Source organism: Myxocyprinus asiaticus, chromosome 17 (genome assembly GCF_019703515.2).
Source record: "Myxocyprinus asiaticus isolate MX2 ecotype Aquarium Trade chromosome 17, UBuf_Myxa_2, whole genome shotgun sequence".
Lineage (NCBI taxonomy): Eukaryota > Metazoa > Chordata > Actinopteri > Cypriniformes > Catostomidae > Myxocyprinus > Myxocyprinus asiaticus.
In genome coordinates, this window is record NC_059360.1 from 12,476,989 (window position 1) to 12,503,689 (window position 26,701).

At 39.7% G+C, this 26,701-nt stretch overlaps 1 protein-coding gene and 1 long non-coding RNA gene across 4 annotated transcripts; one reads left to right on the forward strand and one right to left on the reverse strand.

Annotated features, from left to right (window-relative positions):
• Positions 1–7,055: 7,055 nt before the first annotated feature.
• LOC127455226 (uncharacterized) lies at positions 7,056–22,928 on the reverse strand. The gene is made up of 3 exons (XR_007899647.1): positions 22,835–22,928; positions 18,844–18,946; positions 7,056–7,261 (listed from the first exon to the last, which is right to left on the reverse strand). It is a non-coding gene; the product is annotated as an uncharacterized LOC127455226 (long non-coding RNA).
• vcpkmt (valosin containing protein lysine (K) methyltransferase) lies at positions 11,413–17,264 on the forward strand. Of its 3 annotated transcripts, XR_007899645.1 has the most exons (8): positions 11,413–11,693; positions 14,083–14,196; positions 14,412–14,484; positions 14,649–14,768; positions 14,990–15,149; positions 15,694–15,770; positions 16,014–16,107; positions 16,870–17,264. XR_007899645.1 is itself a non-coding variant. In XM_051722922.1 (5 exons), the coding sequence occupies exons 1-5, from the start codon at positions 11,437–11,439 to the stop codon at positions 15,095–15,097; spliced, it is 672 nt and encodes a 223-aa protein (XP_051578882.1). In that variant the 5' UTR covers positions 11,413–11,436; the 3' UTR covers positions 15,098–15,327. The 3 variants fall into 3 exon arrangements, 2 of the variants coding, with proteins under 2 accessions (XP_051578882.1, XP_051578883.1); XM_051722922.1 differs by lacking the exons at positions 15,694–15,770; positions 16,014–16,107; positions 16,870–17,264 and having other exon boundaries at positions 14,990–15,327; XM_051722923.1 differs by lacking the exons at positions 14,412–14,484; positions 15,694–15,770; positions 16,014–16,107; positions 16,870–17,264 and having other exon boundaries at positions 14,083–14,185; positions 14,990–15,331.
• Positions 22,929–26,701: the final 3,773 nt, after the last annotated feature.

Consider the following 26,701-nt stretch of genomic DNA (forward strand, 5'->3'; position numbering starts at 1 on the left):
GATTGATGCAGGAGCTGCGCTCGGTGACCTATCTCGCCCTCCGGGTGATGAAGGTCATGGTGCGGAATCTCGGGCAGGCGATGTCCGCCCTGGTGGTCAAGGAGAGCCACCTTTGGCTCAACCTGGTCGAGTCAAGGGAGGCTGATAAGGTACGATTCCTTGACGCCCCCATCTCCCAGGTTGGCCTATTCGGCGACACCGTCGAGGACTTTGCCCAGCAATTCTCGGTGGTGAAACAGCAGACGGAGGCTATTCAGCACATCCTGCCCCACCGCGGGTCAAGACCCCAAACCCCATCTGCTCGTCACCAAGGGTCTCCCCCTGCAGCAGCAACACCGGCTCCACCACAGCCCGCCCCAGTAAGCCGGACCCGGCATGGAGCCACCCGCAGAAAACAGACACCACCCGTCTCACGGCTGGCCGGCAAGAACCCAAGGAAGGCTTCAAAGCACCCCTGAGTCGGGCGACCCAGGGATCCAGGAACACACTGCAGAGGAGCTGGTAAGCAGACCACTCCATCCCCCGGTGGAGGGCCGGGTGTAAAATCCTTATTTACCTTTTCTGTTGATTTCAGTGCACCCCCAAGGGGCTGTAGTACCCACATTTTCAACAAAAGAGCGGTTTCCTCACTTCCTGGGTCACACATTCGGTGTCCACGGCCGTTGTTATCACAACCGCCGGGCACCATTCTTTTTGGCAGGTAAACGCTGAGGAGGCGGGCCCCCCTCCCCCGTGCGCCCCGCTGTGGCACAATCACACCCACGACAGGACAGTCACAACAGGCCACGAGGACAATTTCCCTCTTCCCCCGTCCCAGACCCCTCCTACGGTAGGTATACGGAGCTAAGTAAGTGTCCCCAGACTCAGCACGGCCACGAGTTCCGGGCTCAAGCCCCCCCAACGTGGCGCCTCAGGCTCCGCCACGCCGCGAGGCCCCACCCGCCAGTACGCCTGACGCGATTGTCCCCTTGGTCCCCCTCGTGCTCCCCAACCTGTCGCGGTGGCTGATCAGGACTGTCCGACTTGGCTACGTGATTCAGTTCGCCAGGTGCCCGCCTCGGTGAAAGGCGAGAATGCCGCTGCCTTGCGTGCGGAGATCGTGTCCCTTCTACGGAAGGACACGATAGAGTGTGTCCCTTCAGCCAAGATGAGGAAGGGGTTTTACAGCCCCTACTTCATCATACCCAAAAATGGTGATTGGTTGCGCCCACTCTTGGACCTGTGAGTTCTGAACTGGGCCTTGCACAGACTCCTGTTCAAGATGCTGATGCAAAAACGAATTTTAGCGAGCATCCGACATCAAGATTGGTTCGCGGTGGTAGACCTGAAGGACACATACTTCCACATCTCTGTTTTACCTCGACACAGGCCTTTCCTATGGTTTGCTTTCGAGAGCCGGGCATACCAGTACAAAGTCCTCCCCTTCGGTCTGTCCCTGTCACCTCGTGCCTTCATGAAAGTCGCAGAGGCAGCCCTTGCCCCATTAAGGGAAGTGGGCATTCGCATCCTCAACTATCTCGACGACTGGCTGATTCTAGCTCACTCGTGGGACTTGTTGTGTGCGCACAGGAACCTGGTGCTCAGGCATCTCAGCCGGTTGGGGCTTTGGGTCAACTGGGAAAAGAGAAAGCTCTCCCTGGTTCAGAGCATCTCTTTTCTCGGCATGGAGTTAGACTCAGTCTCGATGATGGTGCGCTTCACGAGCTAGCGTGCACAGTCAGTGCTGAACTGTCTGAGAGCATTCAGATGGAAAACGGTGGTCCCACTGAAAAGATTTCAGAGGCTCATGGGGCATATGGCGTCCTCAGCGGCGGTCACACCGCTTGGGTTGATGCATATGAGACTGCTTCAGCACTGGCTTCAGACTCGAGTCCCGAGATGGGCATGGCACCACGGGGCACACCACGTGCTCGTCACTCTGGTCTGCCGCCATCTGTTCAGCCCTTGGTCCGACCTAGCGTTTCTACAGTCAGGGGTTCCCCTAGAGCAGGTCTCCAGGTGTGTCATGGTTACAACAGACACCTCCAAGTGTGGCAGGGGCACTGTGTGCAACGGGTGCGCAGTCGCCGGTCCTTGGACTGGCCCGTGACTGTGTTGGCACATCAACTTCCTCGAGTTGCTGGCAGTATTGCTCGCCCTGCGGAGGCTTCGGCAGTTGATCCAGGGCAAGCATGTGTTGGTCCAGACGGACAACATGGCAATGGTAGCATACATCGACCGGCAAGGCGGCATACGCTCTAATCAAATATCGCAACTCGCCCGCCTTCTCCTCCTCTGGAGTCAGCAGCGGCTCAAGTCATTGCGAGCCACTCACATCCCGGGAAACCTCAACAGCACAGCGGACGTGCTGTCGTGGCAGGTCACGCTCAGGGGAGAGTGGAGACTCCACCCCTAGGTGGTCCAGCTGATTTGGAGTCAATTCGGTCAAGCGCAGGAAGACCTGTTTGCTTCCCAGGAATCCTCCCACTGCCCGCTCTAGTATTCTCTTACCAAGGCTCCCCTCGTCACAGATGCGCTGACACACAGCTGGCCCCTGGGGCTGCACAAGTATGCGTTCCCCCCAGTGACCCTACTTGCACAGACGTTGTGTAAGGTCAGGGAGGACAAGGAGCACTTCGTCCTAGTAGCACCCTGCTGGCCTACCCAGACTTGGTTCTCGGACCTCACGCTCCTCGCGACAGCCCCTCCCTGGTGAATTCCCCTGAGGAAGGACCTTCTTTCTCAGGGATGGGGCGCCGTCTGGCACCAGTGATCAGACATCTGGAACCTACATGTCTGGCTCTTGGATGGGACATGGAAGACCTAAGTGGCCTACCACCTAGAGTGGTAGACACGATCCCTCTACAAGATGCCTGTATGCCTTGAAGTGGATTATGTTCGCTAAGTGGTGTTCTTCCCGATGCGAAGACCCCCAGAGATGCGCAGACGGATCGGTGCTTTCCTTCCTGCAGGAGAGGTTGGAGGGGCGGCTGTCACCCTCCACCTTGAAGGTGTATGTAGCCACTATATCGGCACATCACGATGCAGTAGACGGTAAGTATTTGAGGAAGCACGACTTGATCATCAGGTTCCTGAGAGGCGCTAGGAGGTTGAATCCCCCCAGATCACACCTCATCCTCTCGTGTGACCTCTCTGTGGTCCTTCGGGGGCCTACAGGGAGCTCCATTCGAGCCCCTGGAGTCAGATGAGCTAAAGGCACTCTCTTTGAAGACTGCCCTCCTGACTGCGCTCACTTCCGTCAATAGGGTAGGGGAACTGCAGGCGTTCTCTGTCAGCAAAATGTGCCTGGAGTTCGGTCCGGGCTACTCTCACTTGATCCTGAGCCCCCGACCGGGCTATGTGCCCAAGGTTCCCACGACCCCATTTAGGGATCAGGTGGTGAACCTGCAAGCGCTGCTCCAGGAGGAGGCAAACCCAGCCTTGTCGTTGCTGTGTCCGGTGCATGCTTTACGCATCTATTTGGATTGCACGCAGAGCCTTAGAAGCTCCGAGCAGCTCTTTGTCTGCTTTGGTGGACAGCGGAAAGGGAGCACTGTCTCCAAACAGAGGATCACCCACTGGGTCATTGACGCCATCGCTATGGCATATCAATCCTGGGATGTGCCGCCCCCCTTGGGGCTACAAGCCCACTCTACTAGGAGTGTGGCGGCCTCCTGGGCCCTGACCAATGGCGCCTCTTTAGCAGACAACTGCGGAGCAGCGGGCTGGGAAACACCTAACACCTTTGCGAGGTTTTGCAATCTCCGGGTTGAGCTGGTCTCATCCCGTGTGTTGTCAGGTACGAGCAGGTAAGTTCCGAAAGGTAAGGACAGCTGGCCGCATCTACCACTTGCGCATAGCGCATTTCTGTGCACTTCCATGCGCTTTGACTCCCAGTCGTGTTCACAAAGTTGTGGACCTTGGATGACCTTCCTCCTTAGCCCTCTGGCAGGCGGGTTTTCGGAGACACTCGCTGCCGGCCCAGTACGTGTGCTAACTAGGCCCTGTGCTGGGGTAGGTTCTCCAAATGCGCTGGTTGCCCGTAGGTAACCCCGTGTGATTTATCTTCCACAAAATGGTTTCCCTGTTGGTAAACAGTGTCTTCCATGGGTAGAGGTCCCTCTGCCCCTGGTCACCATGTTTGAAGAGCTCCTCCCCCCTCGGGTAGGAACTACCATGGGACTTCTCCACAACTGATATTTCTGACAAAACTCGGTAAGACCATGAGACGTATTTCCACTCAAATAACCCCCCACCGGGCGGGGTGTGGTCTCCGCGGTATACTCCCCTTCGGAGGGACACCCCCAGACACGGACCACTATATGGCCCCCAGCTGAACGATTTTGTTCTTTTTGGGGAGAAAAAAGGAGAAGAAGCCACAGCTGGGTCAGCCAGTCCCTATTTTTGGGCAGTCGACCTGTCCCCAAGGTGCAGGGGACCGTGTGACGCCTGTAAGAGCATTGGGGGAGGTTACGTGACGGCTGGCTACAAGGCACACAAGGTCTGCATGTCTCGCACTGCCAGTCCACGTAACACAATTCAGTTAGTCGTGGCATTTTGTATAGGGGCCCCTAGTGTCACTACATCGACACAACGTCGAGTGAGTGACAGATAGGGAATGTCCTGGTTACTTTCGTAACCTCCGTTCCCTGATGGAGGGAACGAGACATTGTGTCCCTCCTGCCACAAAACTGAACTACCCGTTGAAATGGCCGGGACCTTGTCTCAGCTCCTCAGCACAAAACCTGAATGAGTGGTTGCAAGCCAGCTCCTTTTATACCCATATGTCTGGGGGAGTGGCATGCAAATTCCACTAGCCAATTCCCATTGGCCTTTTCTCAAAGATCAGAAGTGTTTGGGGCTCCCAAGGGCGACCCCTAGTGTCACTACATCGACACAACGTCTCATTCCCTCCATCAGGGAATGGAGGTTACGAAAGTAACCAGGACGTTTTTTGTAATTTAATGCCAGGGTAATATAACACAAAGTAGTGTTATAAATGTACATTAAATATTTTAAAAATGAAAATAAAATAATAAAAAAACTTTGCCAGATTTACAATGTTAATTATTACGGAAACACATCATCACAGTCTGTGAAAAAGGTCCATTACTACAATTGGCCACAAGCCAAAAAGAGGCGCGAAATCTGAGGTGGTTGTCTCATGACGTATTGTTGGATCCGTTACTGAATGATAACAGCTGACTGGAACTCTATCCACCTTTTTCCTGGGGGTCTTACTGGGGAAACAAATGTGGGTGGGACTTCCGCCAGAAGTTGTTCTACAGCATTCCCTAGCTCTGGCTGCAGTCATTGCAGACCCTGTTTACAGCTGGTAATAAGATGCATTTCGGATGATCCGATCGCAAAGGTCAGGGCTAAATATAGTTGTAAACGGGGTGCAAAATATTTTGTGATTGGATCACAAAAAACACATCGCATTTGAGTTTAAAACAGCTGCAAAACACCACTTCTCACCAGTCAATCACCCGCCGAACAAAAGTTTAAACTTACTTGCGGATTTAAAATGAAATAACTGTCTGATCGGAAAATTTGAAAAAGCGATTACATAGCCAAAGATGAGAACTTCACGGCTCTTCCTCAGTGTGTCTGTCTGATTTAAACATGCAGGGTGACAAGATAACAAGCACACATATCTGAAGCTGAACTAACACAGGTTCTCCACTAAAACAACCAATAATTTTGCTTGAAATGTTGCGTGTTTGCTTAGATTAAATTTCAACTGCATCTGGGAGAAACAGCGCACCAGTTTTGTTTGCACTTTCTTTGTCTTTATGACTTTTTTGCAGTTTATTAACATTCAGTAAGACATTGATATAGTGATTGTTGTATGTTCATACAAAATCATACACGTTCTCCTCAAAATCCCAACACCACAATGAAAGAATGAATGGACGTATGGCGCAACAGCTGTGTTAACTTGGCAACGGAAGTAACGCCCATATTTCTCTTTAAGCAACATGGGACATAGGAAAAAGGTGGATAGATGAAATTACTGTTTATAAACAAACGCTCAGCCCCGCCACTTCCGGGTTCTTTTGGTTGCCCATAAAAGAACTGCTGTCTTTGGGTGCGTTGCTCAAATTTGCTAAAACTGCCCAAAAAAATGCAGTTTGTGGGGTTGGAACACCCCATTTTCCACAAATTATTGGAGATTAGGACTTCTTTAAATTTCCACCAGATCGCTGCATCAGGAAAAACTCAGGATTTTACATAAATGATGATAATTCATGGGTCACCGTCATTGTTGTCACGTCTGCTCTATTAGACCCAACTGATTTGCAGCAGCTGTTGTTCGATATTAACTTTTTTATCGAAGAAATCACACAAACTCTGATTGCAAACAGCTGTTTTTAATTTCCAAAGTGCTGTCACTGCAACAGATATAAGGTAAAATATGATCTAACGATTATATGATCAAGACCACCATATACGACATAACGGGAGGAACAGATCCCGTCTCCACCACATCAGCGCAAGGACTATTGTTTGTGAAAGGATAAGTGGATAAAAATAATGTCATACTGCTGAAATAATGTCTTTGCATTTGTTTTGAATGCAGTAAATAATATTGTTCAATCGAAAACAGCTGTTAAGTTTTTATATAGAATATGATCATTTTGAAGTAAGAATATATTCTTTTTTTGTATGTGGGTTAATAAATTAAGCAGTAAAGACACATATTGCATGTCTAGTGGTAGTTTTGTATATATATATATATATATATACAAAACTACCACTAGACATGCAATATGTGTTATCTATATTGCATGTCTAGTATATATATATATATCACATTTCTTAGGCTTTAGATGTGTGTTAAACATGCGAGGATGTGTATTCTTCAACCTGTTACATGTCCGACATAATCACACAGGCTTATTGAACCAAGATTAAACTTGTTTTGCTGATATTTCAGCAAGGAACCCACATAATGTCTTCACTGTAAACCATAGATAAACCATTTATAATAACTTTTACTAACATTAAAATACATTATACATTCTATAAAGCCTAACAGATTATTAAAACTGCAGCGCTGCCTATTTCCACCATTGAAATCTTCTGCTCAATAGAACCCAGAAGTGCGGTTTCCTGTGGTGTGACGTCAGAGTAATTTCATCTAATGTGCATTATCTGATTATAATAATTTATCATGAGTGAACAGACCAGATGCGCGTGATTCTTCTTCTTCTTTTGGTTTATTGGCGACTCGCATACTAAGTGCATATCGCATATGGAGGGACTCGCATCCACTTTTCTGGGAGGAAAAAAAAAAGAAAAATAAAGAATTATATACACATTATAAAACACATTGAAAATGGAGTAGTGGTTTATGTTATCTGTACACAGGGTTGGGAGGGTTACTTTTGAAATGTATTCCACTACAGATTACAGAATACATGCTATAAAATGTAATTTGTAACGTATTCCATTAGATTACTCAAGGTCAGTAACATATTCTAAATACTTTGGATTACTTCTTCAGCACTGGTAGATTTTTTCACTTGTTTTGACTATAAAAACTCTGCCAGTACAGTAAGACAAAATACACATGTTAAAAATACATTCTCTGAAAAACCTAAATATCTTATGCAGTGTTGTTTCTAAAACAAGATGAATCGAATTGATCTTGTTTTAAGGACTTTTAGATATTTTTACAGGAAAACAATACAAAAAACTCTTTGACAGCCTGTTAATTATTTGAGTGCTTGTTCTTTCTGAATGAGAACATGGGTAAAATAAAACCAGTTAATTTAGATGTTGCCTCATTAAGCATATTTTTAGGTCAACTTGTATTTTGCTTCTTTGATTCAGATTACATAATTTGAATTTACAATCAATTTATATCCAGTTTAATTTAAAGAATGATAAAAACATTTTTATTTCAGAAGATGCCAGAGTTTTCTCACTGAGACAAAGGTGTCAAAACCTGTTCCACTAAGTTGTTTACATGTAACATGATTAAAACATAACTATTAACCAACATACTAGATGTAATTTCAGTTTTCTGTTATATTTGCAGATAAATCATTGTCCGAGATTAATCCTCAAGACAAAGGTTAGTAGAATATAAAAATAAAAAATAAATATGTTTTCAAAATCATTATTCAAACAAAACAAATATTTTGTCAGGTTAATACGTGAAATTATTAATATTTTAAAGTCAGTCAAGCAATTAAAAATGTTACAATTGACCTTAGGTGTTTGAGCAGTATTTGTATAGTACTTATAGTTGTCACACATTCCCTGTTTTTTTTTTTTTTTTTTTTTTTTTTTTTTTTTTACTTTTATGTTGAAATTATGGTTTAGTTCCCTGTTTCTGTTTCCTGATAGTTTTGTAGTCCTTTGTAGTTTCTTTTCATGATTGGTTTCCCCTGATTGTTTCCCCAGGTGTTCCTCATTCCATTGTTTTCCCTTGTGTATTTAAACCTTGTTTTCGCCTGGTTTCTTTGTCAGTTTTCATCTGTATTATGCTGTGCTTTGTTCCCTGTGTTTTGTTTTATTATGTTCTGAGTTACCTGGTTTACCTTTATTTTATAAAAAGTCTGCATTTAGATCCAAATTCCTCTCCTGTCTTGTCACAATACTCTAAGGCACAGCCACTAATATTACATTTTATTTGCTCTACTGATTTATTTTGTTTTCTTTATTATGCACAATCAAAAAGGCTCTAAAATGCAAAGCAGCATACTAGATGTCTTTTTGTATTTCTGATGTATTTTTAGATCAGCCTTTGCCCAAAACATGTCCTCAAGACAAGGGTTAGTAGAATATAAATCTATATATTTTATATAAATATACAAAATGTGTATTTATCAAAATACAAGATATTCAAAATTGATTTAAAGCAATATATTTCTCTTTCTCAAATGCCAAGATGTCCTGATTTATTCTGTAAGAGGAATTTATTTTTTTAAACGTTTTAATGTTATACCTGCAGCTCTATGTAATATATATAAACAGCACGGCATTGAGATTGCCTGCAATGACAACAAGCTCAGTCCGATGATGCTGTGACACACCACCCCAGACCATGACGGACCCTCCACCACCAAATCGATCCTGCTCCAGAGTACAGGCCTCGGTGTAACGCTCATTCATTCGACGATAAACGTGAGTCCGACCAGCACCCCTGGTGAGACAAAACCATGACTTGTCAGTGAAGAGCACTTTTTGCCAGTCCTGTCTGGTCCAGCGAAGGTGGGTTTGTGCCCATAGGCGACATTGTTGCCGGTGATGTCTGGTAAGGACCTGCCTTACAACAGGCCTACAAGCCCTCAGTCCAGCCTCTTTCAGCCTATAGCAGACAGCGGACACTGATGGAGGGATTGTGCATTCCTGGTGTAACTCAGGCAGTTGTTGTTGTCATCCTGTACCTGTCCCGCAGGTGTGATATTTGGATGTACCGATCCTGTGCAGGTGTTGTTACATGTGGCCACTACGAGGATGATCAGCTGTCCTTCCTGTCTCCCTGTAGCGCTGTCTTAGGCGTCTCACAGTACGGACATTGGAATTTATTGCCCTGGCCACATTTGCAGTCATCATGCCTCCATGCAGCATGCTTAAGGCACATTCACACAGATGAGCAGGGACCCTGGGCATCTTTCTTTTGGTGTTTTTCAGAGTCAGTAGAAAGGTCTCTTTAGTGTCCTAAGTTTTTAAAACTGTGACCTTAACTGCCTACCGTCTGTAAGCTGTTAGTGTCTTAACGACCGTTCCACAGGTGCATGTTCATTAATTGTTTATGGTTCATTGAACAAGCATGGAAAACATTGTTTAAACCCTTTACAATAAAGATCTGTAAAGTTATTTGGATTTTTACAAAATTATCTTTAAAATACAGTGTCCTGAAAAGGGGACATTTCTTTTTTTTTTGCTGAGTTATATATATATATATATATATATGTTACTTTTTTTTAAATCTCTTTAAAAACTGTGCTATTATGCTATTAAACGATTACTAAACTGTAGTATTTTAACAAATATGAAGTATTATTATTATTATTATTAACAAAACCACAAAGTAACATCTTCACATAATCAGTGTGTCATCAGTAGGTCTACATTTCATTTACAATTTTTATAATCGCATGTAACTTTGATGTTGATACTTTACAAACATAATTCCCAGACCAGTTGAACAGGTAAACTAAATGATTTGTTGATTTACACCTAAGAGCAGTTTAAATAATCACATTAAATAATAATAGTTACATGAATTAAAATAAATAAAAACATTGCTTTTGAATCAATTGATTGTTAAATTACTAAATTGAAGGAAGATCATTCTGTTTTTGGTGATTAAACCAAATTGAGTCATTGCATGCCACAACAATCTTATGTTTTGAAAGGAAACACAGCGCACAACAACAAGAGTTTTCAGTATTTACCACTTGCTTGTGCAAAATGTATGTAAAAAATGTAAGATATAGGTTGTATAATTGCATTTTAGCATACTTAATTTTAGTATTCAGCTTTTATTAAATAATCTGTTTTGTATATATTTTTAAACTAAAATATCAGCTCAAGTCAATATCAAAATCACGTAATATTGTGACGCTGCACTTGAGATTTAATCATCAGTGTATTTGTCTTGTTTTTCAGTATAAATATATAAACATCTTTAAAAAGGAACAAATTAATCTGAGAACCAAACTGCAGAGGATTAAGTGTATTTTAATTTTCACTGAGAATTTTTTTTTTTTTTTTTTTAATGATAATTACTGTTTTGAATTTCCCGAGATTCATGGCTTATGTTATTTTATGTAAACAATAAAACAATGGATCAACAAAAATATGGATTGTGCACTAATTTTTTATTTATATAGACCGATTGTTGCACGATGAATGATGCATGAATGTATGAATATGTTATGTAAAATAAATTATGAATATTGAGGTTAAGAGAACATTAACAGAACGTTAGGGGAACGTTCTGCAAACCTAAAAACTACGTTCTATTTCCGTAAAGAAAATTTTCCTGGCTAACCAAAAACAAACCTTAAAAATGTATGTTCTGGGAACCAAAATCTAACGTTCCCAAACGTTCTGGGAACCAAAATTGTTTGCTGGGAGGTCGCTATGGAATGGTTACAGTGATGACAGATCACCTTCATGCTTAAAAATGGCAATTATTATTAATTCCATTCATCTTTCTTTAAAAAAAAAAAAAAAAAAATCGATACATTTTAGTATTAATTTGTATCTTCAAAGTGTATAAAAATAAAAATAAATAAATCTTCCTCTTTTTTTTTTTTTTTTTTTTTTTGTCAAAGTTGATTTGAACCTCATTCAAATCTCAGGATGTTCTATTGTGACGAGTTCACTTTAAACAGAGTCGGTTCCGTTGGCGAAAAGAACCGATTCAAATGATTCGCGAATTGGACGTCATTGTTTACGTATCATAGCACGTTTTAGTTCAGTGAACCAGACATGGCGACCGAAGACAGTTCTATAGATTATTTTGTTAGAGAAATCGAGAAAAACGATGGTTCTGTTTTAAGAATGTATCAGTGTAGCAAAGGGGACGTGGGCTGTGTAGTATGGGATGCAGCTATAGTCCTATCAAAATACCTCGAAACGGAACAGTTTTGCAGTACTCAGTCCGGTATGAGTACGTGGTCCTCTAAGAAAATGATTGAACTGGGCGCAGGAACAGGACTCGTGGGTCTCGTGGCTGCTACTCTGGGGTGAGTTATGAATGCTGTGCCGTGTGAATTCCTCTGTTAAATAAAGCCACCAACCTGCTAATTAACGAAAGGATATAGATTATAACTGCATTAGCCTACTATAAATTAGATATGGTGAATGCAAGTTGCTCAAAGTTGTTCATGGTTGAAATGTTTACCGCGGTAAATATAGTTTGCGGTTTGATAAACCTGCCATGCGCTGTCATAGACATGTAAATAATGTTGCATGTGATTCTTCATGATTTGTGAATTCGGATGATATCATCCTCCGCTCCGCAATCGATCATGTAATTTTACGACTCTTCAGTTTCTAGTCCAAATAGCTACAAACGTTGAACACCTAGAAGACTGAAACCACTCTCATCTTGACTAGTCTGAATTGTGAATTTTTTCACAGCAGTTTGTTTTCCTGTCAATTCTTTTTAAGTCCATGAGACGGGAAGGTGAAAAATAAGCGCTCTTCAATTTTAACGGCTATTTCCAGTAAACAGGCAATCTGTGTTCATGCAAATTCACTTGTATTAGATAGAACCTGATTTGTGAAAACTTTCACAATCTCATTTGGTCGCGTTTGATTGCGTCTTACTGCTCTACCCCCATTGCCTTGTGTAATAATTACAATATAGGCTATGGATAAAGCCATCAGAGAAATCAGTTTATAATTCTAAAAACTGAGAACCTAGACGGGTCAAATAGACCTTCATGATTTGTGAGTTTTTTCACAGATCAGTTTTTGTCTCTTAATCCTTTTTTGAGTTCTGTAGTCAACAGTTTATCTGAAAAATCAGTGTTATAGGCTTTGAGAGGACACATTTTGCAAACACATGATAACTATGATAGAAAAACACTAGTTTCATACAAAACTGGATTTGTGAAAACTTTCACAGATTGATGGCTTCTTGAATATTGGCATTGTGAAATACACATTTTCTAAGCCATCTTCTTATTCTACAAAATGAGTATCTAGATGGGTCACACTAGGCTTAAATAGACGATTCCTGAGTTGTTGGGTCAACAGTTTACCTGAAAAAATCAGTGTTATAAATGTTGAGGTCACATTAATTTATTTCTTTTTTTGCCCAATTCCCATTACTTAGTAGGTCCTCGTGGTGACACGGTTACTCACCTCAGTCCGGGTGGCGGAGGACAAGTCTCAGTTGTCTCCGCTTCTGAGACAGTCAATCCGCACATCTTATCACGTGGCTCGCTGTGCATGACACCGCGGAGATTCACAGCATGTGGAGGCTCATGCTACTCCGCGATCCACGCACAACTTACCACGCGCCCCATTGAGAGCGAGAACCCCTAATCGCGACCACGAGGAGGTTACCCCATGTGACTCTACCCTCCCTAGCAACCGGGCCAATTTGGTTGCTTAGTAGACCTGGATTTGAACTTGCAACTCCAGGGGTGGTAGTCGGCGGCAATACTCACTGAGCTACCCAGGCCCTTCGAGAGGTCACATTCTTGAAACACATGATAATTTTGATAGAAATACACTAGTTTCTCAGTGAAAACTTTCACAGATCTATTTAACTCATTGTCATGGCTTTATGCATATTGGCACTGTGAAGTATGAATAAAATAGGCCATAAAACCAATAGACTTCCTAGAATTCTCCAAAATGACCATCTAGTCACACTAGGCTTAATTAGACCATCCTGATTTGTGAATTATTTCACAGTACAGTTTTTGTCTCTTAACCCTTGGTTGAGTTCTTGAGTCAGATGAGATGGTAATTATTATGGAAAAACATTGGTTTTACACAAAACTGGCTTTGTGAAAACTTCCGTAGAATGATTTGACTCATTTTGATGGCTTCATGCATATTGGCAATGTGAAAAATTAAGGATATAAGCCAGAAAAGTAATAAAAATCTTATAATTTAAAAAACAGACCATTTTATAAAGCACACTGCTTATAATAAGGGAAAAACATTTGTTTCAGACAACTGGATTTGTGAAAATTTTCACAGATCTATTTGACTCCTTGTCATGGCTTTATGCACATTGGCACTGTGAAATATGAATAAAATAAGCCATAAAACCAATAAACTTCTTATAATTCTCCAAAATGACCATCTAGTTTCTGTTGTATCACAAAGTTGGTAATAACAGAAATGAAAATGGACAACAAGGAAGAGGGTACTGAATCCATTCAGATCGTCTTTGCACGTACAACCTGTAACAATGTTACATTAAATATCTACATTAAATGTAGTTTATATATTTTTATTATGTTTGATGAATATTCAGGTCTCATAAGAATATCATTCGGTATCAACATGATATTTGAATGTTAAGTGTGGTTTTTAATGTTAAAGTGAGGGACATGTGATCAGTTGTAAGCATCTTGACTGAATGTAAACCTCAGTATTGTGCACCCACAGGGCTAATGTCATAGTGACGGATCTGGAAGACCTGCAGCCTCTTCTTCAGCTGAACATTAGTAAAAATCAGCATCTCATCAGCACAGGCTCAATTGCAGCCAAGGTACTGAAATGGTTTGTACTAACTTAAATCCTACATCCTCTTTTTAAGCAGTTAGATAATTATAGCAACAAAGCTTGTGTTTTCAGCTTATGCTTTGAGCCTTATCTATTCATGTGTAAAATTTGGGTTAGCTGTGGCTTATCTCCCCAACCACATCCCAAATAAAAGTAACACACATGCCTGTTTTTGTTTATAATGGTTTATGCAGTTAATCTCTTTTTTAAAGGGGAGGAAATGTGGAAGATTTTCTACCTCATCCTCATTATATTCTGATGGCTGACTGTATATACTATGAGCAGGTATTGTAATAATAGTTATTGTAACAAAGTTCATGGGGCTATTTCTTTTTTACATCAAAAATGCCCTGCATTGTTACCTTCAATACTTAGCTTTACAGTACAGATCAGTGATCAATACTAGATCTAACTACTGCAGTGTTTTTCATTCCACTTTTATGTTTCAGTCTGTGGTGCCCCTAGTGGAGACTCTGAAAGTCCTTGCTGGGCCTGAGACATGCATCATCTGTTGCTATGAGCAACGGACTGTTGGTGTCAATCCTGAGATAGAAAAGAGATTCTTTGAGGTGAGAGACTTCAAATAGACCTTAATGTAAAACACCAAACCAATAAAAAGATTTGTAATATTTAGTGGCACATCTTAACAGAAGGAAACAATATTTTGTCTCAAACAATTAATGCTCGAAATAATGCTATGTTACTTAATATCCTATAGATTTTAGAAATACTCAAAGTGCCTTGTAAGACTAAATGTGTTTTTTCTCACATCTGTGTTGTCATTCTATAGCTGCTTTTGCAAGACTTCCAGTCAGAGGATATCCCACCTGAGAAACAAGACCCAGAGTTCAACAGTCCTGACATTCACATTCTTCACCTGCGACGAAGAGTCAGCTGAATTTCCTTAATATGCTCTATCATCTATTTAAAATACAGTAATGCAAGATATGGTGTGTATATTAAGGTTTTGTTGGACTGTGGTGGGTTATTTGTTGCTCACTGTATCTCTTATAGCCCACTGTATTTAAATAAAAATTTTGCACTTTTTAAATGCTTTTGTGTGGTCTGGGAGGTCTTTTCATTCAAAGCTTTAATCAATGGTTATGTATGTACATATAAGTTGGAAAAAAGAAGTCACAAATGTGATACATAAGCTTGGTATCTATGCCTTTTTCATGCATCGATAAATTATCGATATATATATATATATATATATATATATATATATATATATATATATATATATATATATTGATTTTCTCCCAGATATAAATAGGGCTGCTCGATGCACAATAGTCTTTAGCTGTGTCCGAAACCGACCCCCATCGACTAAATAGTGCACTATTTCGGGTGTCAGCCATTTTGTAGTGGTATTCGAATTCGTTCCCTACTTCTCGTTCCCTACATTTGTTCACTCATTCTTATCCACAATGCAATCTGATTTCGAGTGTACATACGATGTACACTCTCCGATCCCTCTTTCCCATAATCCAGCACGGAGACGGCGGCAGAGTGCAAAAGAAAATTGCAAACAGCGGATGCAAACACCGGAGGCGACAACTTTTACAAATGTAAGTGACTATTTTATTAATAAAAAATGCATCTGTATCAAGATATAACAAAGTAAAATTATACATATTGATGGATTAATTTATGATTGGCCACTAACTCCACTTGAATGCAATTTTTTACTCGTAACTAGCAAGGGTAATTTTTATGGTCAGAATTTCACACAGCAAATGATAATTTGTTGGATTGTTCACATATTTATCACATGTAACTACTGTATTCGCAAAGATTTTCTATTGTTTTAGGGATGGATGAAGACGTAACGTGTCTCATAATGAGCAGGATGGCCAATGGGCATCTCTTCTCTGGGCGTGGGAACGCAGTCCAGCTTGGATGGGAGTGAGTTTCAAGATTTCTGTTTCTCAGGAATGAATAGAGTTCAGTTTCAGTTGATATGTTGATATTATCACTGCTATGCTGATGACACCCAGATTTACACATCTGTATGTTTTGATGAAACACATGACATCAGCTCCTTAACTGCCTGTATCATTGATGTAAAAATTTGGTTAAACAGTAATTTCCTCAAATTCAATGCTGACAGAACTGAGATCATGATTTCTGGGCCACAAACACTTATAAGAAATATCGACATTTGTGTCAATATTGATGGAAATCTGACCAAACCCTCTAAAACCATTAAGAATCTGGGAATCACTTTCGATCCATCTCTTACTCTTGAAGCCCACATCAGAACCATCACTAAAACTGCTTTCTTCCATCTATGTCACATTGCACAACTTCGCCCCATTCTCAGTTTGAAGGATGCAGAATTACTAGTTCATGCTTTCATATCATCACGTCTCGACTAGTGTAACTCCCTCTTTACTGGCCTACCATCTAAAACTATTGCCCGATTACAATACATCCAAAACGCTGCAGCTAGAGTTCTCACTAACACCAAGCGTTCTGCACACATTACTCCCATCTTGTTTAGTCTTCACTGGATGCCTGTCTCATGGCGTATTAAGTTTAAAATTATTCTCCTGACATACAAAGGTCTCAGTGATCTGGAACTTGTTATATATCTAATCTGCTGCATCCACACACACCAGCATGCACTCTTCGTTCTTCTGATTCAAAATTGTTGTCTGTCCCTAGATTTCGTCTATCCACTTTTGGTGGGAGATCCTTCAGTGTAGTTGTACCTAAACTGTGGAACTCTCTACCCCAGAGCCTCCGTGACATCTCCTCTATTTCTATCTTTAAATCTCTGCTTAAAACACATCTTTTCTGAGCGCATTATTTGTCTATTACTGATTGATGTTTTATATCCACTTTTGTAATTGAGATTGTAACTTCTGTTGAAATGTATACTAATGTACTTTTTCCTGTTAAATGTATATGGAGTGTAAAGTGTCCTTGAGCTTGTGGAAAGGCGCTATATAAATAAAATGTAGTATTATTATTATTATTATGTCTAATTAGTAATATTTAAATCATTACGTTATATGCACTACAGAACTGTACTGAAAGAGATGGGTTTGCTTGGTGTGGTAACCCCTTCCAAAGCTGCCAAAAAGTGGGAAAACATGAATAAAACCTACAAGGTAAATTCATCTTAATAATATATACAGTTCTGCTTGTAAATTTACATCCTTTGCAGCATCTGCAAGATGTTTTTTTTTTTTTTTTTTTAGAACTACATTAATGAAGCTATTTGATATTACAGAAATGTACATTTCACAAATCCAGATCATATCTAAATTTACAAATGATCCTGTTAAAAAGTTTACAATCCCTTGGTTCTTAATATCATGTGTCCTCCTCCAGGGTCAATGACTGTTGCCTTTTGTGATGTTTGTGCATAACACTTCATGTTTGATCTCTCCACCACAGTGGCTGATCCATCTTTGCCACTCAGGACAATTGAGGGGCTCATACTCAACGATTACAAAAGGCTACAAACAATAATTTATGCTTACAGAGGCAAAAATTAATAACAAAGAATTTTTAAAGTATTTAATAATTATTTTCTAATGGAGTATACTTCAATATCTGTCATACAGTACTAAATAAAAAACAAAACTTACATTTTTGTTTTTGGCCCTTATAAAGAAAAACTCTTAAAGAGCCCATATTATGCTGATTTCCAGGTTCATAATTTTATTTTAGGGGTCTACTAGAATAGGTTTACATGCTTTAATGTAAAAAAAAAAACATTATTTTCCTCATACTGTACTTTGCTTTTCCCCTCTCTTCATACTCTGGCTGAAACGCTCTGATATAACTCCTGTCTCTTTAAAGCCCCCCTTTCCGAAAATCCCAGTCTGCTCTGATTGGTCAGCTGGCCTAGTCTGTTGTGATTGGTCAGCCACGTAGAGTGTGTGTCAGAAATGTAATGCCCCTTACTGTAACTGAGATTCAGCTCCCGAGTCTTCCTGAGCAGCTGTAAACTACTGTAACTATGGTAACAGTGGCGTCAGTTTTTGTTGTACCAGTTCGAGCATGAGTCCAATAATGAAAGTTTGGAAGAACAAGCTGATTGACCTGAACCACCTTCACAAGCACACAGTGGTAAGTTTTAATTTTGTAGCCTTCTTACAAGTACACTGCTGATTATTGTGAACATAACGAAGCTTCAAGTAAAAGACACGTAGTGCATCTAAGTTAGTCATCTTTTGCTGGAATGGGTGTAGCCCAACTTTTTTCACCCAAGCTATGAACGGAGAACAGAGGCTTACTCCTGGTTGGACATTACCGGGGGTATTAGAAAGTTAGTGAGCAAGTCAGCCATGGACTACCAATAGTGGCCGTAACATTACAGCTTGTAATTATATAAGACTCTTGAGATCGACCATTTTGTTACACAGTTTTAGGTAAAAGCTGGCCCACAGCTGAATAGTAAACTCTTACCAAAACAATAACTTTACATAGCAAGTTAGCTGAGCACTTCTGTGAATTGCAGACGTAAAATTACTGTTTGTAAAAATAAATCCATCTCCACACTATTCACTATTCAAGGTTAGCAGAGGCCTACAGCTGTGCACTGGGTGTACAACGTAGCTACAACACAAAACTCTGCATATGAACTCTCGGTAGTAGATAAATCCACAAATAATCAAGCATACTTACAGGTTGTGATCCTGAAGTGCCAGATTGTCCCAACAAAATGGCAGCTGCACCATCTTTCAGGAGTAACCGTCTTGAAAATCCGGCATTTGTTGTAATTGTACTGCTAAATAATTAAAATAAATTTTAACCACAGATTCTTCAATTCGTCTGAATTACAGGAGTAGTTCACCCAACAATGATCATTTTAAGTAATTCTCTCATCATTTCCTTAACCTTATGTCATCTCAAACTCCAATGACTTCCACAGAATTCAAACAAATATATTTTAATGGAAATATGATGTCTGTTTGTTCACACAATGCAGGTGAATGGTGACCAAATCTTTTAGCTCCAAAAAGGACATAAAGGCAGCATTAAGGTAATACATATGACTCCAGTGTTTAAAACTATGTCTTCTGAAGCAATCCAATCAGTTTTGTGTGAGAACAAACCAAACTGTAACTCCTTTTTCACTATTTATCTTGACACCAGCAGTCTCCTAGCCAATCATGATTTCAAGCTCAATTACACTTCATAGTGCTAGATGCATGCCAGAATGCTAGATGGTGACAGGAAGTGTAATCAAGCCTGAAATCTAGGGCTAGGAGACTGCTTATGTCAAGATTTATAGTTACTTTTTTTTTTTTTTTTTTTTTTTGTCTGTTCTAATCAAAAAGCTATTAGAAAGTCTTACACATAACCCTTTTGCCGCCTTTATGCCTTGCATTGTATGGAGATAAACAGATCATATCTCTAAAATATTTTATTTGTGCTCTGTGGAAGAAAGTCAGACAAGTCTGAGACCACTTAAGGGTGAATAAATGAAGAGAAAATTATAATTATTGGGTTAACTATTCCTTTAAAACCATATTGAATGACTTTATGCTGTCAGAGCTTTTTATATGAAAATTTTGTGTATTTCTGTAAGATATATCATTCTCTTCTAAATAGTTTTTAGGAGCTAAGGAAGCCACCCACTGGAGTTGGCTTGGGACTGAATCGGGGGAATCCAATGCAGGAACATGGAAGTGGTACAACCTCATGGATGAGGCAGTAGGTGGGAGGCCACCCATCCAGCCTCCCATCCTAATTGCCTTATCAGAGGAAAACTCCATTGTTGCTGCAGCGAGTTCCCCTGATTCAGTACCCGAGGAGCCAGAGCAGGAGGGCATGTTAGGGAGTGGAGATGCAGGGCCAGCAAAGAGACATTTTTTTAGTGAGAGTGGCTGAGAGGGCAGAGGAGAGAATGAGAAGTGATGAGGGAGGAGAGACATCTCTCAATTCTTGAAAAAAATGTGGAAACAAATTTACGTTTTTATTTAGAATATAAAGTTTGATTTGAGTCATGTTTGCTCTATTTTTTACAAGATAATTTGTACCAACAAACACCTTACATCATTTTTCATAGTTTAACTATATAATAACTATATGCTAGATTAGTAAATAGTCATTTACAGAAACAGATTTTATAAATAATCATGATATTGTAGGGCTGGAGGAAGATAGTAAAAATCTGGAGCAGAGACGGATGCAGCTAAGTGGTCTCTCGTCTGTTCACCACTCTGCGGGTCTGTTATGTACTGGTCATCAGGGTCATCGTTATTCAGTTGGCCGCCTTCTGGCTCTGTGATGTCACCATTTGTGATGCAGATGTTGTGCAGTACAGCACAACAAGCTATGACCTCTGGAGCAAAGACTGGCTTAACTTCAAGGGCCTTGAAATAGATGGATCGCCATCGTGTTTTCAAACTGCCAAATGATCTCAATTAAGGACCGAGCTTTTGCATAGTTGGGGTTGAACGACGCTGACTTGCATTCTCATGTGTCTCTCTGTATGGTGTAATTGCTGTATGGAGACTGGGTGGCTAAGGCAGGGGTAACCTCCAACTCCTAAAATACGGTATCCCTCTGGTGAGTACAGTGCCTTAGTGTAAATTGGGCTGTTCTTGGACACTCTGGAGTCATGGACAGATCTGGGATGACCCACAAAAATGTCCAGGTAATTTCCTTGGTGGTCACAGAGTGCTTGTAGCTGGATGGAATAAAACAACTTTCTGTTTAAGTAGCACATAGAATCAGCAGATGGTGGCTTGATTCTAAAGTGACAGCCATCAATGCTAACAGCAAATGCACCAAAGACAGGACTGCCAGCCAGGTTTGCAAAGCCAGCACTGATTTCCTCAAGCTCCTGTAGAGATGGGAAGCGGATTACTCTCTGTTTGATCTTGAGGATCTTTTTCGTGACTCTGAAAATCATGTGCACTGTAGAACAGGTGCACAAATGCTCTGCAAACAACCCAGTAAGAAGTTGCACTTGCCAGCCAAAATGTAAAGACCAGAATTTCGAGATTTTGACCCCATCTGTGGTCACGATCCTCACGGAGGTTGGTAATGAGGTCGGTTAGGGTTTGCCTGGTAAGCCTAGATTCTGGCCTCAGGTCACTTGTCCCATCCAGGTACAACCAGAGCACAAGCACTTGTGGTTTCAGTCAACAGTAAGGAGCTGGGGTCCCAAACTAAATATATATATATATATATAAGTATATATATATACACTATAGTTTAAGATAATGTTTGATGGTAAAATGTTATTTTCTGGACATTTAAAAAAAAAAAAAAAATTATATAAACATAAGATACACAAATAATAAACTGACATCAGTGTATTATTAACATCAATTTTGAACATTATCTTTTATTAGTTTATCTTATGTAGACATGTACATGCAACTGTAAACTAAAAACCGAAGTCTAAGTTTTTAAATATCCTGTAAGAATGGACATTCTTCAGCTATTTAGTTTACGGTTATATGTTTATTGTCTTAATAACTTCTTACCGATGGGTGGCGTCGACGAGCTAACAACGCACGCCTCAATGTTGTTGCTCTTTGTATAATACGCCTTTTTCTTCTCCTCAAAAAAAAAATAAGATTCATCAGAACCAAAACCAACAAGACGGAGTACATTTTTGCGTCAAGTTTGCCTCCGGACTCGGGTGGAGGACACCGACAAGAAGAACCCCGCGAAAATGTGTGCTTGTGCACTGGTGTTAGTTTTTGGTGGTAGTTTACTTTTCTAAAAAAATAAAATAAAAATTATATATATAACGACAGTAGCGTTTTTATCTTTATTGACATATATAGTAAACAGTTATATTATCTTTTTATGAAAAAATAAATATACATAAACATGACAAGTTGTTGAATTATTTTCTCATTATCATTAATATAATAATCATAAGAAATGAACAGTTGTGAAAAGATTAATTGAATTATGCCAGCGGTATGCACAGTAAAACATTTAATAATTGCATATTATGAAAGTATGTGTATGTATGTGTGTGTGTGTGTATGTATATGTATATATATATATATATATATATATATATATATATATATATATATATATAGATGGTTACAGAGCTGATAAAATTCATGAAGCCACATAGGTGAAATGTTCATGACAAAGTGTCTGCGACAGCTCTCAAGTGCTCTCTGACGCATGGAATTTACGTCAGCGTCTGAAATCGCTCTCATTTCGTTCACTCACTGCTGAAATATAGTCCACTCACTGCCATTCACTATATAGAAAATTGAACAAGTGGGCGATTTCAGACACCGCTTTTGTCTCTTCAGACATATTTTCAACACAACTTTGGTAAACTGAGCGGCAGGGTTAATGAAAGAGGGTCGCACACTGGCGGAGGACATGGTGCTTTCTAAAATTCGAAACAATTATTTTCTACAAAGGTACACACACACCGCCAACGCTCGGCGTCAACATTCTGAAGTGCCATGGCATGCAAGTCACATAGTTTTCCATTAAATTCAACCCAAATCATTATTTACTCTAGTATAACTGGATGATATATTGTGTATCTTTCATAGAGCCGCCCCACACAATGTATTTTCAGTAACAAGAATGTTACAAAGACCTATTCATGGCTTCATACAGAGAAATTGCATAATAAATGTCACGCAGTTACACCAATTTCACCAAACTGCAAACTCACCAACGTCACTTTGTTAATTCTTGAAGAAGTACAAAAACCTTTGTAACTTTGGCCTGCCAAATGCGCTGCTTTAGCTCGTCCTGTGTGTGTGTGCGATCAGTAAATAGTATGTAATGACCCTCTTGTGGTCTCCCACTGCTATTACTCCAGACTGTTAAACAAAGGAAATTGGAAAGCATGCCAATTAGACTTCTGATTTAAACATCAACTAATTTAAATGTCGATAAAATAACGCGCCAGTCAATAATCGATAAATTGATATTTAATGACATCCCTTGTGATACATGATGCTTTTTCATTCTAAGATGATTGAACAGTAATGAGTTAAGTCCGATCCTACCTTCATAATATATTTTGTAGCCCTGTGTGTTAATTCAGAGATAAACTAAACATGGTCTGTTAACAAATGTGGTTTGAAATTTAAAGTACAAATATTTGGCAATACCAGATAATGAAAAGCTGAAAGAAGTCAGTCAACATTACTTGTGTTTCAGCATGTAATTTTCTACAGGTAAGGCAGTTTTGTCCATAATGGATGATTAAATGTTTTGCTTTTCAGTTGACAGTGGAGATACTGTTAATAAGTGACATCTTTTTTCAATATTTTACTTTTGTATAGGGCAAGACAATGAATTGGCATGAACTACCACTCTAGTTATCTTGTTATAATTCAAGTAGCCTAACTCAAGAACCATGACACTATGCAAATGAGTTTTCCCCAGTTTTCTCAAAACCTTCTAGAGCAACAATACCAATAATGTACTGAGGAATTCAGACAACGCTCATATCTATGGTAATAAAAAAGTTTAAAAGCATTATGTCAAATTTATTTGTTTCTTCAGATCTTTGTACACACTTGGCTAGTCATAAATTTAGCTAGAGACTAGTGAAAATCCACAGAGTAGGTTCCCAATATGTGTTGGGGATTTCCACCAGGAGGTAAGTGATTGTGAAATAGTTAGATCATGTATGAACATAAACTCTGATACACATGTAGATGGATTATTTCTGTGGTTGTAAAAATTAAACATGTTTCTAAAAATTAAGTATGTATCACATAGTGTGAGGCACTCGTAAAACTGGTATGGACTAACATTCTTACCGCTGTTAACAAAAAAACAAAAAAAAACAAAACAGAAACAAATTGGTAATACTTTCTAAGAAGCCCATATTTACTATGCATTGTAAAGGCATTAAACTGCATTTGTAATGTCTCATAATACACATAATGTATTATGATACACACTAATACAAAATACACACTAAAACAAAAAACCAATTCATTACCTTTACTTAGTTTAATTTAAGAGATTTTACAAGCAATTTAATTAAGTTACTTCTAATTAGTGATGTCCAGTTCATGAACGAATTGTTCTTTTGAACCGGTTCTTTTTAGTGAACGAGTTGAACCAGTTCACCAAATCAGACTGCAACGTTTGAAACAGTTAATGTCTCGAGTCAACACTGATCCACAAGTTACTCTATCTTGACCTGTCTCTTGGATGTGCCTGACACTCCGACTCGAAATGAGCTGATAACCCTAGATGATCCTAGAACTGGTGATATCTGCTTTTGCCAACTCTTGTTTGCAATGAACCTCCCCAACTAGTTCACAAATCGGACTGAACGCTCCGGTCACAACAGTTCTCGAGTCAACAGTACACTGAACTGAGAATCTCCTCTTTCGGAGGTGTCCAACATACTGAGAACTGATGAGCTGCTGACATTGAGCATGTGTGTGATTAAGGGGTGAAATGTCTGTATCTGGTGTATTTAGCTGAACAGCAGAAAATATAACAAATAAAACGTACTGGAAAAATGTTAATGACTTGATTGTATTACCATTTTATCAATGTATGAAGATGATCCAGTCTACAGTTCTCGAGTCAACAGTACATTGAGTTGATCACAGCAGTTCTCGAGTTAACAGTACACTGATGAGCTGATGAGCATGTGTGAACCGAGGACTTGAATGAGGGGGCCAAACATTTCAATTGAGAGATGAAAATGAATTTTACTCTTGTGCATGCAGATTATATCTGAAGTTGTTATGAGCTGGATCATGGTTTCTGTAAAAAAGGGTGAGTTGATTAAGACTACTTTAATCACTTTACATGTGTTAGACGTGTAGAACATCCACGTTTATATATCAGTGTCAGTATTGGGTGTTTTAGGTGCAAAACTTTAATGTAGGATGTGTTGTAAGATCACTGAATGAAACACTGATGACAATAAACACCCTTATTATTATAACTTAATTAAATAAAATGATCAGCAATACGTGCTTACAAATAGCTTTATTGAATGTGTTTGAGCGTGTATTCTATGATGTATTATGTATAGTGACGTCATTACATGATGATGTAAATGAACTGGTGAATCATTTTTTTTTTTACCGGTTCATTGAAACGAACTGTTCAAAAGAACCGGTTTGCGGAAAAGAATCAGACTTCCTGTCACTACTTCTAATTAATTCAGTTTCATTAAACCAACATGATTTAGTTGGATTAGGTCAAGTCAATTTACTATAGTTGGTTTAACTAAACTTTATTATGTTAATCAAACTTAAAACTTTTTTTATGTTGGTCTAATGTAATTTTTTTAATTTACTAATGTTAATTTAACTCATTGTCTAATGTTGGTTCAAATTAATGTATTATTTTAATCGTTACTATATGCCAGGTGCGCAAGTGTAAGGACAGTGAAACTGTTTGACTGTCAGTTTGATAGCAACTGCTTATAGAGCTAAGCAGCATTCAAATCAAACATAACTTAAAAGTGCAAATCCATCCTCAACCAAAACACAAGCACCAGTCTTCACCACAATTGTAACCCCCCAAACTCCAGCCAAACAAACACTACTTTAAAAAAAATGATAAAACAGAACAGTAAACATGAACAAACTCATCCTGTTCTTATGTTGCTCAAAAATGCATAAAATAACACTTAGTTTCAACATTTGTTCACACCATCCAGTCCCCTGAAAATGCTGGGAAATCGAAATCCCCTGGCCAGTTTCACCAATGCTACAACAAATATTCATGTAGACCTTACTCAAATGGATTAAGTAAACTTAAATTTTACAAATGTAATATAATTAATTTATCACAAAATGTTCTAGAACTGTGTTGCTTTAGTTTATTTTAATTAAGTGAACAACCTGCAAAAAAAATTTGAGTGCACCTTATGTTATAACTTCTCATAAATAATTGTAACTACAATAATAAACCAAAAAAACAAAATAGAAGTGTAAAGAGAATGGTGTTAAAATCAAAAAACATCCATCAAGTGGCAGTTCTGTGGGCGTAAACGGCTTATGACAGAAGTCAGAGAAGAATGGCCAGACTGGTCCAAGCTGACAGGAAGGTGACAGTAACCCAAATAAACACGCATTACAACAGTGCTATGCAGAAAAGCATTTCTGAATTCACAACATGTTGAACAATGAGGAGGATGGGCTATAGCAGCAGAAGACCCCTCCTGGTATCACTACTGTCACCTTAGAACAGGAAACTAAGGCTGCACCTTTCTGCTGAGGTACACAAATGGTAGGCCCACCGCAGCCTCAGTTTTCTGTTCTTGGCTGACAGAAGTGGAACCCAACGTGGTCTTCTGCTGTTATAGCTAATCCGCCTCAAGGTTCGACGTGTTGTGCATTCTGAGATGCTATTCTGCTCACTACAATTGTACAGAGGGTTTATCAGAGTTACCGTAGCCTTTCTATCAACTCAAACCAGTCTTTCAAATTATCTCAGAGCAAAGCATGTGAATATGACGTACTTGTAATTATCATTACAGAAGTGGGAAGTTGGATCATTCTAATAGCACATGAAGGCAGCATAATACCTTGTTTGTCCCTGATTATTA

What these genes read in the sequence shown, in the direction of transcription:
- vcpkmt (XM_051722922.1), top strand. Translation starts at nt 11,437, where the DNA reads ATGGCGACCGAAGACAGTTCTATAGATTATTTTGTTAGAGAAATCGAG. An exon ending in CTCGTGGCTGCTACTCTGGG is followed by an intron (nt 11,694 to 14,082) that starts GTGAGTTATGAA and finishes GTGCACCCACAG; the next exon opens with GGCTAATGTCATAGTGACGG. An exon ending in ACTGTATATACTATGAGCAG is followed by an intron (nt 14,485 to 14,648) that starts GTATTGTAATAA and finishes TTTATGTTTCAG; the next exon opens with TCTGTGGTGCCCCTAGTGGA.